This window comes from Myotis yumanensis, unplaced genomic scaffold (assembly GCF_028538775.1).
Source record: "Myotis yumanensis isolate MYYU_CA2020_CCGP unplaced genomic scaffold, mMyoYum1.0.hap1 SCAF_12, whole genome shotgun sequence".
Lineage (NCBI taxonomy): Eukaryota > Metazoa > Chordata > Mammalia > Chiroptera > Vespertilionidae > Myotis > Myotis yumanensis.
Genome location: NW_027223763.1, coordinates 21,652,889 through 21,668,785, shown reverse-complemented (window position 1 = coordinate 21,668,785; position 15,897 = coordinate 21,652,889). Strand labels below are relative to the sequence as shown.

Sequence of the window (15,897 nt, the reverse complement as noted above, 5' to 3'; positions counted from 1 at the left end):
GTGGTGGAGAAGTGGAAAGAAGAGCTATCAGGACTTGTTGGTGGACTAGGTGTAGGATATGAAAGGCAGAAAAGATTGGGGAACTATAGTATTTTTGGTCTAGATAATTGGAAAGTAGAAGTTATTTACTGAGATGGGAAAGACTAGGAGAAACTGAGGAATAGTGATGATCAGGAGGGGGTTTTTCTGCACATGTAAAGCTTGAGATGCCTATTTGACATCCAAGTGAATAGACAATGGGTATATAAGTTTGGATTTCAAAGAACTGGTCTAGTTGGGAATATTAATTGGGAGATGGTATTTAAAGCCATGGGAGTAGACGGGTTACCAAGGAAATGAACGTAGAGTGAATAAGAGAGGAAAGTGTCATGGTCTGAGCTTTGGTAGCCTCCAGCATGTCAGAAAGGTGGAAAGAACAGGAAATGAGGCTCAGAAGGAGTAGCCAGAGAGAAATAGCAGGGAGACCAAACGTATAGGGATCCTGAGGGCCACGTTAATGCAGTGTTTAAGAGAGACAGAGCGAACAGCAATTCTTGATAGATCAAATAAGACAAGTCCAGAGTGAATTTAAGCTCAAGGGAATTCGTGGAAGGAGAGCAATTAGAGGCAATGAAAACACACAGCCATTCAGAGTTTTGCTATAAAGGACAGAAAATTGTTAGTTGGAAAAGAGAAGTCAAGAGGGTTTTTTAAAAATTGTTTTAAGAAAGGGGGGATAATATCCTGTTTTTAATTTTTAAAGAAATATATTTTATTGATTTTTTACAGAGAGGAAGGGAGAAGGATAGAGAGTTAGAAACATCGATGAGAGAGAGACATCAATCAGCTGCCTCCTGCACACTCCCTACTGGGTATGTGCCCGCAACCAAGGTACATGCCCTTGACCGGAATCGAACCTGGGACCCTTGAGTCTGCAGACCGACGCTCTATCCACTGAGCCAAACCGGTTAGGGTAGTGATGGCGAACCTATGACATGCGTGTTAGAGGTGACACGCGAACTCATTTTTTTGGTTGAGTTTTCTTTGTTAAATGGCATTTAAATATATAAAATAAATATCAAAAATGTAAGTCTTTGTTTTACTATGGTTGCAAATATTAAAAAATTTCTATATGTGACACAGCACCAGAGTTAAGTTAGGGTTTTTCAAAATGCTGACACGCCGAGCTCAAAAGGTTCGCCGTCACTGGGTTAGGGCAATATCCTGTTTTTATACTGACGGGAATTACAGAGCTGCCTCTTTGTTGTTTTTTTCTCAAATATCCCTTGCTATTAAAATGTTACTGTCTAAATTGCTGAGCTTGTGAGGAGAGACCAGTTCTGACCCCGCTTTAATTACTCAGTATATCCCTCCTTCCTTTCTTCCCTCCTTCCCTCCATTTAACAAACTTTTATTGAGCATTTACTAATTACCAGGCACCATGATAGACATGGCAATGCAAAGGTGAATTGAATTTCCTCCCTGCCCTTGAGTTAGTTTGTCGTTTAAGGTGAGATGAGTCTTTTTAGAAACTTGGATCACATTTCATTTTTAGGGTGAGACTGTTCTAATTGTTCTTCAATATCCTCCCTTTTATACCTTGTAGAGAAAGAACACATTCAAGACATAAGAAACCAATTGGATCTTCTTTGAGCTTGAAAGTTTCCCTCTTGTCTCTAGACATTAGACCAGCCGTGGGCAAACTATGGCCCGCTTGAAATGAATAAAACTAAAAAAAAAAAAAAGACCGTACCCTTTTATGTAATGATGTTTACTTTGAATTTATATTAGTTCACACAAACACTCCATTCATGCTTTTGTTCCGGCCCTCCGGTCCAGTTTAAGAACCCATTGTGGCCCTCGAGTCAAAAAGTTTGCCCACCCCTGCATTAGACATTCTTTTCCTGTTACTTTCAAAGTATTTGGGGGCTTATCTGATGAAAACTGATTCTTTAAGCCTGAGTATTTTAAAAAACATGCCTGAGTATTTTAAAAAACATTTTTTAAAAAACCTTAACATTTGCCCAGCCAGCTTGGCTCAGTGGTTGAGCATTGACCTATGAACCAGGAGGTCATGGTTCGATTCCTGGTCAGGGCACATTCCCGGGTTGTTGGCTCCATCCCCAGTAGGGGGCGTGCAGGAGGCAGCCGATCAATGATTCTCTCTCATCATTGATGTTTCCTTCTCTCTCTCTCTCTCCCTCTCTCCCTCTCTCCCTGTCTCTCTCTCTCTCTCTCTCTTCCTCTCTGAAATCAATAAAAATATATTTTAAAAAAAATAAAAAACAACCTCAACATTTGAAATTATGATGTATGTTAGGAAAAGTATGAGCATTGGAGCTGTGAAAAAGAAACAATGCCTACTGTGCAGGATTGTTATGTGGGATAGATGAGAGTACATTATTCATGTATGGAAGTGTCAAACACAGTACACTTAGGAGCTGCTCAATAAATATTATACTTTCTTACCATTTTGCCAAGGTGTCCTAACACTAACTCATTGTGTGGAGATAAGCTGAACTTAGGGATGTAGAGCTAAATGGAAAAATCCTAATCCCCCAAAAGAGATTTAGAATAGCAAAGAGTTTGCTATTTATTGATGGAAATTAATTAGTTTGGAGATGTTGGCCATGTATATTTTATTGTTTAACAACTTAATTAGCTTATTGCAATCTGTCATTGTTTTCTATCTTGGATAGATGTATAATTGTAGAATTCTTAGCTCATAACTCTATGAAAATAGATATTTGCTGAATGCCTATTAATGACTAGAGCCCGATGCATGAAATTCGTGCAAGAGTAGGCCTTCCTTCCCCTGACTGCCGACACCAGCTTCCCTCTGGCACCCGGGACCCAGGCTTCCCTCTGGCTGCTGGCAGGCATCTGGGACCCGAGCTTCCCTCGCAGCCCCGGCTTCTTCTGGAAGGTCCTCCGTTCTAATTAGCATATTACACTTTTATTATTATAGACTGTGAACCAATTACGCAGTTTGAATCTCATGCCTTCCCTAAATGTAATGTTTCTTGCTGGTTACTGAACTTACCAAAATGTTCTTTTGTTATCTTCCTAGAATGGAGCTGGTTTATCAAAATCCAAAGGAAGCCGAATTGGATTTGATAGCATACAGTGGGTATGTACAATAAGCAAGAAATTCCTTAACTACAATGTTCATTTTAGTTTATTCGTTTATATACTCAATAAGTATTTGCTGAATGATGACAGTGATAATAGCTACCTTGGTGAGGAGTCGGGGTAGGTGGTCAAGGGGAATGGGCCGGCCGTATGCCAAGTGCTTTATATTCAGTATCTCATTTAGTCCTCATGGAAACTCTAACAAGTAGGTACATTGTTATCCTTAGTTCACTGAGAGAGAGTCAGGTTAGGTTGTTAGTAAGTGACTGAGTCCAGATTCTGTTTGCCTCCCAAGCCCTCATTTACTGATCTATAGTGCTTCCCCAAATGAATAAATATGTTATTAAGAATTGAACTATAAAAAGAAAAACATTTCCCCCACTAAATATTTGTAAATTAAAAAAAAAAAAAGAATTGAACTATAAAATAATGATTAGGAATAAAAACCTATTCAACATATTTCTTTTATAAGATAAGGGAAACTAGCAATATTACAATATATCCCTGTTTTGGTTTATTAATTTCAGAGCCTACACATTTATAAAACATAGTTGCTTACCCTGTTTTTTTCTTCTAAACTTAGAATGAAAAACAATGCTAGGTTACTAATACAAAATTAAATTTATCCTGTTAGTATACATTTTGGATATGACCAGATATTTCTCAGAAGTCTTTGGCTTCTGTTTAACCAGAAACATGAAAAGCTGTAGCTTAGAAGTAGGCTTTCAAGTCACCAGCAGCAATAAAGTATTAGTGATAATTTTAGGTCATTGGTGGCACCAGTTGCATTTGAACTGTTTCAAGGGTGAAGTTTGAGATATTCTATTATTAGGTTCCTCAACTGTCAAGTCTAGAAGTATCAGTGTGAACTTTAAAACATTAAAAACAATATTTCAATTACAGTTCACATTCAATATTATATTAGTTTCGTGTGTACAGCCTAGTGGTTAGATAGTGATAACTTACAAAGTGACCACCCTGATAAGTGTAGCACCCACCTGACACCATAGGTAGATATTTCAATGTGAACTTTTAGTTATTGAACATAGCAGATGTTTTGCTCTGTGCACTTAGGCTAGTCTGAGGGAAAGGGAAGGATGGTACACTTGGAGTGCATGCTCCCCAGTCACAGTTGTAAAGACTCTCGCAGAGGAAATAAAAAGGGGCATTTTGTGCATTCCACCTAGCCCTACTCTCCCTCATCCCACCCACCCTTGGGAAAAACACATATATAATATACTTGGACCAGGTTTATTGTCCTGTGAGTGAAATAATGTGTTGAAATGTGAAATTCTGTATTTAGCAGCTGGGAAATATACCCATCTGAAAATAATGGGGATTCTCTATCATAAATTTTAGCATTCTAAAGTATGATGATACTTTGGTTATATGTACTTTCCAGGTTTGCCATTTATTAAGAGTACTCATATGTAAATTGAAAGAGCATGTTCAGAAAATGCTTTAAAGCTGAAATAGCATCAGTGAGATAGAAGCTTTTACTCTGTCCGGATTAACCAACAACATTTCCGAAACCTTTGGTATATAAAGCAGTCAGCAGGGGTGCAGATTCACTGATATATTTTTTAATGGGATTTGTGAATCATTTAAAGCTTAACATAACAGGAAAAAAGTAGGGCAGCCCCATTCTTTTCATTCAGGGAATGATTCTTGAGGTGGAAGAAAATAATGGATTTTTTAAAAAAGGGTTTACTTCAAGGTACATGAACAAAAACCTAGAGAGCAGCTCATAGTACTAAAAATCACTCTTTATAATAGTTGCAAAATCACAGGGAAAGAAGTACTGAAATACTTTTATTCTAATATTTTAGAAGGAATAAAAGGTACTTATTGAAATCTGATCAATAAGTATAATACTGAGCCCTTATAAAATTCTAGAATGGATTATTAGGACCTAGCCTTTCACTAAGAACAAGTCCCACCAAACCACTCAGGTTCTGATAAAATTGTATACACTGGCAGATGAATAGGCAGGCTATCCTAGTGTCTTGTTTTCAACAAGACATTTTTCTTTCTTGTAAACAAACTGAATATTGAAGGCCAGATGATAATAGTCATGTTGATTTAGAATTAATTGGATTTAGAGTTCATTGGACATCTGTTTCCAAGGAGCATTGGTGATTTCATTGATAGCAACCTAGAAGTCGGATTTTGAAGGTGAATCTCTCTTTGAGCCTGCTCTAATCTACATTTATATTAATAATCATAATGAAGCCATATATGTGTTCATCATGTTTGTATTTAACACCAAGCTGAAAGAGATTCATTCAACAAACATTTATTAAGCACTTTATTTGTACTAGTGTCTGTTATCTCATCATCTTTCTTTCAAAACCATTTTTTCTCTTTTATTCTCCTAGTGTAAAGCACAAAAAGCAAGAACCAAAAAGAAAAAAAAATCAATCAGACTATCAACATTTAAAACTTCTTATCAAAAGACAGCATTAAGAAAATGAATAGATGTGCCAAAGACTAGAAAATATTTGCAAAACATATTGGACAAAAAACTAGTATCAATGATAAATAAAGAACTTCTACAACTCAATAATAGATTTTTGGTTCATACCTTTTATCAAATTAAGGAAGTGTTCTATTCCTGATTTGCTGGGAGTTCTTAATTGTTAATAGGTATTGAATTTTGTCAAATACTTTTTCTGTATTAAAATTCTTATAGATTTTTCTCCCTTTATTCTGTTGATATGATGAGTTTCATTAATTGATTTTCAAATGCTGTCTTTTTTTCCTGGTATAAACTCTACTTGGTCATGATATTTACTTTTTTTTTTCCCGTCTTTTTTAAAAAAACGACTGGAATTGATTTTCAATATCTTGTTAAGTATTTTTGTATCTATGTTCATGAAGGCTGGCGGTCTATAATTTTCTTTGTTTTTTGAAGGGCATACATTTCTTTGAGATCATAATTGCTTGCACTGAAGTAAGCTTTTAAGCTATAATGTACACACCCTTTATTCTATTTACTTTTGCTACTCTTAGGTATTATTTACTCTGAGTATTTATTATTTGCTACTGTTTGCTCCTCTTAGGTACTCAGTGTGATTTAGTCTGTTTCTATTCTAATTTTAAAATTTATTTTTTCAGTAGAGGACTGCTTACTACCCAGCACAAAAATGTCTAAAAATATTGCAGAATAATTAGAAAGTTAAATTGTATATGGGGATGGTCAAGTTGGCAATATATTTTAATTGAGGTATTTGTTTAGAAAGATTATTAAGCAGTATGCACATACAATTGATTTTTTGTTTTTAAAAGGTTGACAGATCTGGTATCTTATCTTCCACTTTTGCTTGAAAAGATTTAGCTAATAATACCAAGAGAAAAATGTGTAAGCTTGAAGTTTCATCTCTGATACCACTTTCTCTATAAAGATTTTCTTATCCTTTTGTTTACAATTAATTAGTAGCTTACTGTTCTGTACCTTATAAAATATTGCATGTATTTTATTTTGCTTTATAAATATCTGTTCATCTTCCTTAATAGACTATAGAAACTGTGTATTATTATTTTAATTAATAAGGATGGTGTCTACTGAGAAAACATTCTAGACATACTTATAAAATCAATGAATACAACTTAATAAGAGATTAGATTATTGTATTGGTTTAGTAGAATTAAGGAGATTCTTTTCCTCTCAAACAGCGTGCAGTTAAAAAGTTTATTATGCTAACATCGAGCCAAAATGTACCCGTGTTTCTTATTGATCCTTTGATTCTGGAATTGATTAATAAAAACTTGGAACAAGTAAAAAATACTTCTCATGGCTCCACTTCAGAATGCAACTTTTTCTGTGTTCCAAGAGACTTTACTGCCTTTGCTCTACAGTATCACCTGTGGAAGAATGAGGTAAGATGATTTGCTTTCAGATAATGGAATATCTTTACAAAATATTATGATTATACTAGTTTAAAATGTAAAACATTTAAAAAATGTTTAAAGCTTTTTATAAATTGTGTTAGGAATATTTCCAGCTGTAAGTAATAAGAGAATAACAGCTTAAGCATAGAAATATAGTCAACAATATTTTAATAACTGTGTGTGGTGTCAAGGGGGTATAGACTTATCAAGGGATCACTTCATAAGTTACATAAATGTCTAACCACTATGCTGGCCACCTGAAACTCATATAATACTGAATATCAACGGTAATTGAAATAAAAAAAATATAAAAAATAATAGCTTAAGTGAATAGGGAATTTATTTTTCTTGTATAAAGGTTGGTGGCTGTTGGTGGCCGCTGGCATCAGGCCTTGCATCACTGAAGTTCATTCTTCCTTTCTCTCACCTTCACGGGACAGCTGTCCTAGCTCTCAGGCACCAGGTTCAAGTTCAAGACCGGAAGGTAACAGCAAGAGATGGTGATACTGTCCATCTTTAGGAGTAAAAATTTTCTCAGAAGCTTCTGGTGAACTATTTATGGCTCTCGGCCCAGAACTACTATATATTCATGTCTCCTTGTTGTGAAGGAGGCTAAAAAGCCAGGTTTTCGGCCTTCCCATCAGTGTAGGCTGGCAAGTAGGAAGGGATTTGGTGATGAATTGTTAGTATCTGCCACACGAGGTGTATGTGAAGGTGGTATCCCTAACCTGTAGCACCATTCTTTCCACTTTGTAAATGCACAGTACTTGTTTGATACTCAAGTGGGGTGCTTCTTAGATGTCTCCAAAAATTCAAACTTACATGTAAAGTCACACAGTAAAAAAAAAAAATCTCAAACATGCCAAGACTTTGCTTACTTCTTTATTTTGAATACTTCTAACTGTCTAACTTCCCAGCTTTAGTAATTTTTATTCTGAGGAGTTCTTCAAGTAAGAATGCAAAAATTAGCATCAGATTAAATGAACTCAACTAGTTAGTCAGCCACCCGTGATGGCATGTGCACTAATTGTGCAGTGGAATCTGTTCCGTTGTGTGACCTGTAACAGGTGGGCTACCCTCCAGGGTGGCGATGTAGTCCAGGAAAGCAGGAGAAGCCCACACTCTTACCCAGGGCCTCGAGAGAATGAACCTTGACTTATTTCCAGCTTACAGTTCTTGTTTTTTCTTTCCTCTCAACTGTCTCTATTTTGTGTGTGTGTGTGCCTCACAGTGGTCTAAGAGTTTTATTTATTTTCAACTCTATATTTTGAAAATATTTAAACTTATAGAAAATTTAGGACATGGTATTTTAAATGTAATTTTTAGTTCTTAATCACAATTATGCTAGAGCTATGTTTAAAAAAATCAGATAGTAATGGGAAGCTCATGATGACAAAGAGTGATATCTACCTCTTCTCTCCTCAGCCATCATTCGCACTCCTAGAACCAGCCGCTTTCACCTGTCTACTTTACCTTATCATTTATAAATGAAATGTTTATGCATCTGTTTTTCAATATTACATATTTAAGTTATGAGTTATTCTTGGTCAGGGAAATTCCTGGACACCTTTCCTCTGAGCAGTGACTTAGAGATCCATGCTGTTTCCTTTGTGTGGCTTTTCCACCTTGGAGTTCTTTGCTTTCCTACATGCCGTTGGAACAGGGAATGCATGGAAGAACTTACGGGATATTGTAAAGCCAGGCCTGGAAGTGGTGTGTGATACATCCATCCACATTCCTTTGTCCAGAACACAAATTAGCTCTATATCTAGAAAGGAGAAGACAGTTGTTACGGTACTAGTTAGCATTCTACTAAAATTATCACTTTCTCTCATTTAATAACATAAACAACAACAAATATTTATTGAGCACCTGCTGGGTACTAGCCACTCTGTTGATTGCTATGGTTGGGGAACTTGGTCTGTTAATGGAGTTTAAACAAATAGTTTTAAAAACTGTAGTTAGTACTATGATAGGGGTTTGTGTGTTACAGGAGTTTAGATGAGGCTACATCTAATCCAAATGACAATGTTCAGAGGTGATAAGTGATGTGAATACAGTCCTCTTGAAACATGCAAACTTCCTGACACAGCTCCACCATTTAATAACTTTAATGTCTGGTATTATCACTTAGAGCTCTTTTTCCTTAACTGTAGAGGAGGCAAAATATCTTCCTTGCTGACCTCACATCGTTTTTGTGGGCCTCAGATGAGATAATGATTGTGAATGAGCTTTGTACACATTGTATAAATATAGACTAGCAAGGTAGTGCTACAGAGTGAATGAACCTTGGATTTGGTTGGATAATACATAAATGCTGGTATTATTAATTTTGGTGTGTTTTTTTTTTCAGAGTTCTGAGTCTGCTTCTTTATAATACCTCTGCTACTTACTTTAGAGGATAGATGTCATAAATAAATGCAATAATGTTTATAAAAGTTCCTTGAATATTATAAATTCTATTCAAATGTAAGGTGTTCTTCATCATTAACACTGTTTAATCATCTATAGCACTGGTTATTGAGATTAGGACTAAGAATCTACCATCTACATTAGTCTTGTCTTGTGAGATTTATGTTATCCTATATAATAAAAACCTAATATGCTAAGTGTCCAACCATTCAACCAGTCACTATGACGCGCACTGACCATCAGGGGGAAGATGCTCAACACACAGGCATGGAAACATGGAACAGATTGATGAATCTCAGAGGGAAAGGGGGAGAGGGTAGGCCGGAAAAGATTAACCAAAGATCTTATATGCATGCTAGAGGCCTGGTGCACGGATTCATGCACCAGTGGGGTCCCTCGGCCTGGCCTGCAGGGATCAAGCCAAAACTGGCTCTCCAACATCCCCCGAGGGGTCCCAGATTGCAAGAGGGCACAGGCCAGGGTCAGGGACCCCACCGGTGCACGAATTTGTGCACCGGGCCTTGGTAACTAATGATGTTGGAAAATGCACTTTGTTTTATAGTATGTCTTAGTCTGTTTTCTATTGATTTGCATTATAATGGGCTTCTTTTATAGTAGCAGTGTAAGGTGTTAGGATATAAACTATAGGATGAAAGTACTACTTTTCTCAAGTACGTTTAAAGATAAAGGTTATTAGAAGTTAAATTGAGAATTACTAGTTTAAGTGCTATCCTAACATTTATTTTGTAGATACTAATCAGAAACCACTAAAATGAGCATTCTCATTTCAAGGAAAAATTTTATATTTATTTTCATGAAGAGAGTCTTTGAACATGTCTTCCAAGCTACTTAGTTTCTCTCTTCTTACTTTTCTTTTGTCTCCCACTATCTCCTTCCCCTCACCACCCTCATTTTCAAATCTTCTGGCAAAGAACAGATTAGCACAAAAATATGTATGGCTTAATTCAGTATAAATCATTTTAGTTTTGCTGCTAGTATTTGGTTTTAAATATTCATGCTTGATGTTTCTTTGGTTTTAGGAAGGCTGGTTTCGGATAGCTGAAAACATGGGATTTCAGTGCCTGAAGATCGAGAGCAAAGATCCCCGGCTGGATGGGATAGACTCACTTTCTGGAACTGAAATCCCCCTGCACTATATCTGTAAACTGGCCACGCACGCCATTCACGTGGTGGTCTTTCACGAGAGGAGTGGCAACTACCTCTGGCATGGCCACCTGCGCCTCAAAGGAAACATCGACAAGAAGTTTGTTCCTTTTCGAAAGTTACAGTTTGGTCGTTATCCAGGAGCTTTCAACAGGTAAATTCAGGGTCTGAAGGGGAAATGTGAAACCTATATCGTGCAGTCATGAATTATTACTTTTTTTTTTTTACATTTAGTAATTGCATCTAATATGTAGTTCACATAACTCAGTTTTGAAATGTTAATATTCAACAGGAAGAAACTCCTGCACAAATGCACCAGGAAATATATATAAATACGTTCATAGCAACATTCTTCTTAATGCCCCCAAACAAATCATTCTATATTCATACAACCAGTAGTATTGTAGAGCAGAGAAACGAATGTACTAGTGCTCTGTGCAACAACATAGATGAATCCTGCATTGTTGAGTGGCAGAAGCAAGGCATAAAAGAATGCAAACCTTATGGTTCTAGTTATCAAAACTTCAAACTTACATAGTAAAAGTAGTCAAAAGGAATAGACTTCCAGTTATGAGGGAAATAAGTTTTGGGATATAATATACATACAGCAAAGTGACTATAGATAACACTGCTGCATTGAATATTTAAAAGTTGCTAAGAGAGTAGATCTTAAAAAGTGATATCTGAGGTAATTGAAGAAAATATGCTTGATTTTTAGATATTTTGCTTACGTTGTATATTTTGAGGAGGCTACCGGTACTCACTCTGTGTTAAAACCTTATAATAAATCTTAACTTTTGTTTTTCAGGCCAGAATTACAACAGATTACTGTTGATGGACTAGAAGTTCTCATTCCAAAAGATCCAATGCACTTTCTAGAAGAAATACCACACTCTAGGTTTATTGAGTGTAGGTATAAAGAAGCTCGGGCATTCTTTCAGGTTAGAGATAACCAAGTAGTATACTTTTTAAAATAAAGGAAGTGTGTTTGTTTTTAAGAGTTCTGGGGGTGGGGATGGGAATAAAGGGACTTATGGAAAATGGGTAGAAAACATTTTTTTGATTCATTTATTTTCTTCTAGATTATTTTCTTTTAATTTTTTTTAAAAAAGTAGGTTAAACATTAACCTTCAGAAAATATTTGATATGGTTTGATATGTATGGAGACCTCGTTTACTTGGGTAGACGTTGGTAGGTTTAGCACTGGCCTCTGGTTTCCGTTAGGACAGCCCGTAAACTTTATGGCATATTCTGTTCTTGAAGCACTCCAACGAGGAGAAAGCCACTGCAGAAGATGGACCATGGGGAAAAAATCTTAAATAATATTTCATGGAAAATACAGTTTTTCTCAGAGGGTTGACACTGAATATGAAACTTTTGTGTTTATGAGGGTTTTTTTAAGATAAATGCTACACAAAGACCAAGTGCTTTTGAACTTTACTTTATTCTGCTGCCCTAGCTTTCAACTCAATAAACATTTATTGAAAGCCTATTTCCCAGGAACTCTGCTGACCCTGGGGATATAAAGATGATTTTGAAGGGCATGAAAGTTCAGCTCTAAGAGATTACATGAAACAGAAATAATGGGAAAACAGTGAAATTCACAGTGGGGTTTTGGTACCCTACTTCTTCCACCTGCTTTTTATTTCTGGGGTTCCCTTGTGTGTACACAGGGACAGGAGCAGCATGGGAAAATGTCCCAGCTACATCATCACTGGTCAAGTGCCCAGCACCAGCAAATATGAGATTTTTCTGGTCAGTTGTGCTGACCTCTAGGACCTAAGCTTAAGAGCCCAAGTGAGCCTTCCTAATCTTGTTCCCTTAGAGCAGGGGTTCTCAAACTACGGCCCGCGGGCCATATGCAAATACAAATATTGTATTTGTTCCCATTTTGTTTTCTACTTCAAAATAAGATATGTGCAGTGTGCATAGAAATTTGTTCATAGTTGTTTTTTAAACTATATTCTGGCCCTCCAACGGTCTGAGGGACAGTGAACTGGCCCCCTGTTTAAAAAGTTTGAGGACCCCTGCCTTAAAGTGCTGCCCATCATATCCGCCCCATGTAGTATCAAGAAGCAGAAGAGCCGAAACCGGTTTGGCTCAGTGGATAGAGCGTCGGCCTGCAGACTGAAGGGTCCCAGGTTCAATTCCGGTCAAGGGCATGTACCTGGGTTGCGGGCACATCCCCAGTAGGAGATGTGCAGGAGGCAGCTGATCGATGTTTCTCTCTCATCGATGTTTCTAACTCTCTATCTCTCTCCCTTCCTCTCTGTAAAAAAATCAATAAAATTAAAAAAAAAAAAAGAAGCAGAAGAGATGCGTTCACCCTTTCTGCACTAAGGGAGTTTGTTCTGGTAGCTACCTCTGGCATACTAATGATGACAGTGAATTGTGAATGTCTGTCTTGTCCCCTACTAGATCATATGCACTTCTTGATGGCAGACATCTTATTTTACTCATCTTCATAGCCCCAGTATCTAGCATGGTACCTGGCACACACAAAAATCGTACAATCATGGCAAAATGCCTGGAGAAGAATGTGCTCATTTGAATTAAATGATTTTTTTTTAGGGACACTTATGAGAGCTAATCCATTACCTAGCAAGCATTTGCCCAGACTCATTTGTAGATCTTTGTGGGGAGGCAGTGTAAAATGTTAAGTGTTTCAAATTATTGAGAAATCATAGGGATAGTGTCATATTTTTTAATTGCATATTTTCATTCTTTTGAGATTTTGGGAAAAATCACCATTTAAGCAAAAAGTATAGATGACCAATGTTCAGAGGGCTGATCCATTTATCACAGCCTCATAGTTTTTATGTTTAAATACCATCACATAGCAAGACTACAATGCTGTCTGGAGGTTGATATTTGTAACATGACGAGGTGGAATTCTGTATCCATTCTTCACCATGTTATGTGTCCTTCACTGCCTCAAAACAGACTTGTGATTCTGCTAGTGTATTGGTATTACTAATATAGAGTGCCTGATGGGATGGATAACTTTCTAAATTTTTTATCCTCTCAGATGCTTCATTCTTCATCATTTCTTAAGTTAAAACCATAATTAAAAGATGAGGAGGGTCTGTTTTCAAATGGAAGCAAACATACATAACTTTGAGCACTTGATGGCGCCAAACAGTCTTAAATGCAATGTCCTGTGTAAAACAAGCAACTAATCTAAAAATCTCACAAAAGCAGCCTCCAGACTTTTTTAAAAAATAATAATTCCCAAACTTTTAGGAAAGTTGCAAATACAATACAGATAATTTTTTTCCTAAACCATTTGGGAGTAAGTTGTAGACCATATCCCCCATAACTTCAAATAATTTAGTATTTCCTAAAAGCAAGAATATTCTCTATAGGTATTAATACAAACATTGGGAAATTAACATACAGATTACTTAATCCTCATTCAAGTTTTTCTAATTGTTCCAACCTAATAATGACCTTTATAACAAAAGGATTCAGTTTAGCATCACATTGTGTTTAATTCCCTTGTCTCTTTAGTCTCCTCCAGTCTGGGACAGTTTCACAGTCCTTTTTTGACTTTCATGACCTTGTTACTTTTGGGTTTTAAAAATTGTCCCTTATTTGGGGTTTTGTCTGGTCCTTCCTCATGTTAGATTCAGGTTATAAGCTTTATTGGGCTCACACAGATGTGATGCTATGCTCTTCTCATTATATCCTCCCAGGTGCTGCACAACTTTGATATGTTCCATTGCTGTTGACATTCAAGTTGAGCACTTGGCTTCACCCCCGTGAAATTTCTATTTTTAAAAAAATATATTTTATTGATTTTTTACAGAGAGGAAGGGAGAGGGACAGAGAGTTAGAAACATCGATGAGAGAGAAACATCGATCAGCTGCCTCCTGCACACCCCCTACTGGGGATGTGCCCACAACCAACGTACATGCCCTTGACCAGAATCGAACCTGGGACCTTTCAGTCCGCAGGCTGGCGCTCTATCCACTGAGCCAAAACTATTAGAGCGAAATTTCTATTTTTTACTGTTGTAATTAATAGTATTTGGCATGAAGATACTTTAAAACTATGTAAACATTGTCAATATCATCATCAAACTTTCAATTTATTTATTTGTTTATACCAGTATGAACTCATGGTTTCCTATTCTTTCAATGAATTTTCATTATTTATTTTGGTCTCATAATTGCCCCATATTGCCATTGGGAACCCCTTCCCAATGGCTTCTGTGTGATTTTGATGGGTCTCTGTCATTTTTTGAGCACTTCCTTATTTTTGGCACAAGATATACTAGGTTCGTATTGTAAATTTCCCTGCCACAATCCTGGAATCAACTATTTCTCTTAGTCTGGATGCTAGTTGTGCTTGTTGCTATTTGGGTTTTGCTGCACACAGGTCCTCCTGGTAACATGAGTAGAATGTGTATGTGTATGTGTGTATTCACATTGATATCCCCAGTCTAATTAATTTATTTCCATATTTGTGATTCCCTTCTCAAACAGTGAGAAACCTGACTCTATTATCCTTAATGTATCTACGTACTTATTTGTTGAATCTCCCATCATTTCTGTTGCCCCTCTCCTGTGTGAATGCTGTCCTTTCCCTGCTGAGATGTTGCTATCCCCCACTGGACTGCCCTTACACAAGACAGACTTCTCACCCTGCTCAGGCACTGGCTCCCCCGCTGGACAGGCCTCCATGTGGAGCCCTCATCACTGGCTCAGGTTCTGATACTTAAACAGACCACCACTGTGCACTTGCTGGCTCTGCCTCACCTAATGGCTCTGGTTTTGAATAGTTTGGCGGGTGGAGGGGGAAGGAAGTGCTCTCCTGACTTCCTTTGTTTAGTTTTAATTATTTTCTCAATCTACCAAGAAGTTTAGAACTAGGGTAACATACATTTTTTTCTGAACTTGATTTTGTTAATTATCAAAAAATAATTAATGAGCTCTAGTCTGTTGAATTCCAGTGAGAAACAAGCAGGGAATGTGGAAATATCTGGACACCTGGACTCAGATTGTATTTTGCTTCAGATATGCTGGTAGCACTCAGAATTAGCCTTCTTTTCCCCTACTTGCCCAGCCTGCTAAATTGTGATGTATAGGAGGGAGTTAATAAAGGTGTAAGGCTCATCCTGGTTGTGTTCCTCCCCTTTAACTTGTCTCCTAGAATCTACTCCTGTAGTCTTATTTTATAAAAGAAACGTGTGACTAACAGAGAACTCTGAAACTTCATTTTTATAATAGAAAAATATATGGGGCTAATTTTCAAATTTAACTTGGATGTCACAGAAATGTTTCTAGCAATTTAGAAATGGCAATAATAGCTAACCA

At 36.9% G+C, this 15,897-nt stretch overlaps 1 protein-coding gene across 7 annotated transcripts in view; it reads left to right on the top strand.

The window, feature by feature from the left end:
- FKTN (fukutin) overlaps window positions 1-15,897 on the top strand; it is a 56,662-nt gene that overhangs the window by 6,751 nt on the left and 34,014 nt on the right. For all 7 annotated transcript variants that reach the window (XM_070430979.1, XM_070430981.1, XM_070430984.1 and 4 more), the window contains exons 3-6: window positions 3,050-3,109; window positions 6,787-6,990; window positions 10,455-10,732; window positions 11,387-11,519. In XM_070430979.1, the coding sequence (XP_070287080.1) occupies window positions 3,050-3,109; window positions 6,787-6,990; window positions 10,455-10,732; window positions 11,387-11,519 (675 nt within the window). The remainder of the gene's footprint in view (window positions 1-3,049; window positions 3,110-6,786; window positions 6,991-10,454; window positions 10,733-11,386; window positions 11,520-15,897) is intronic.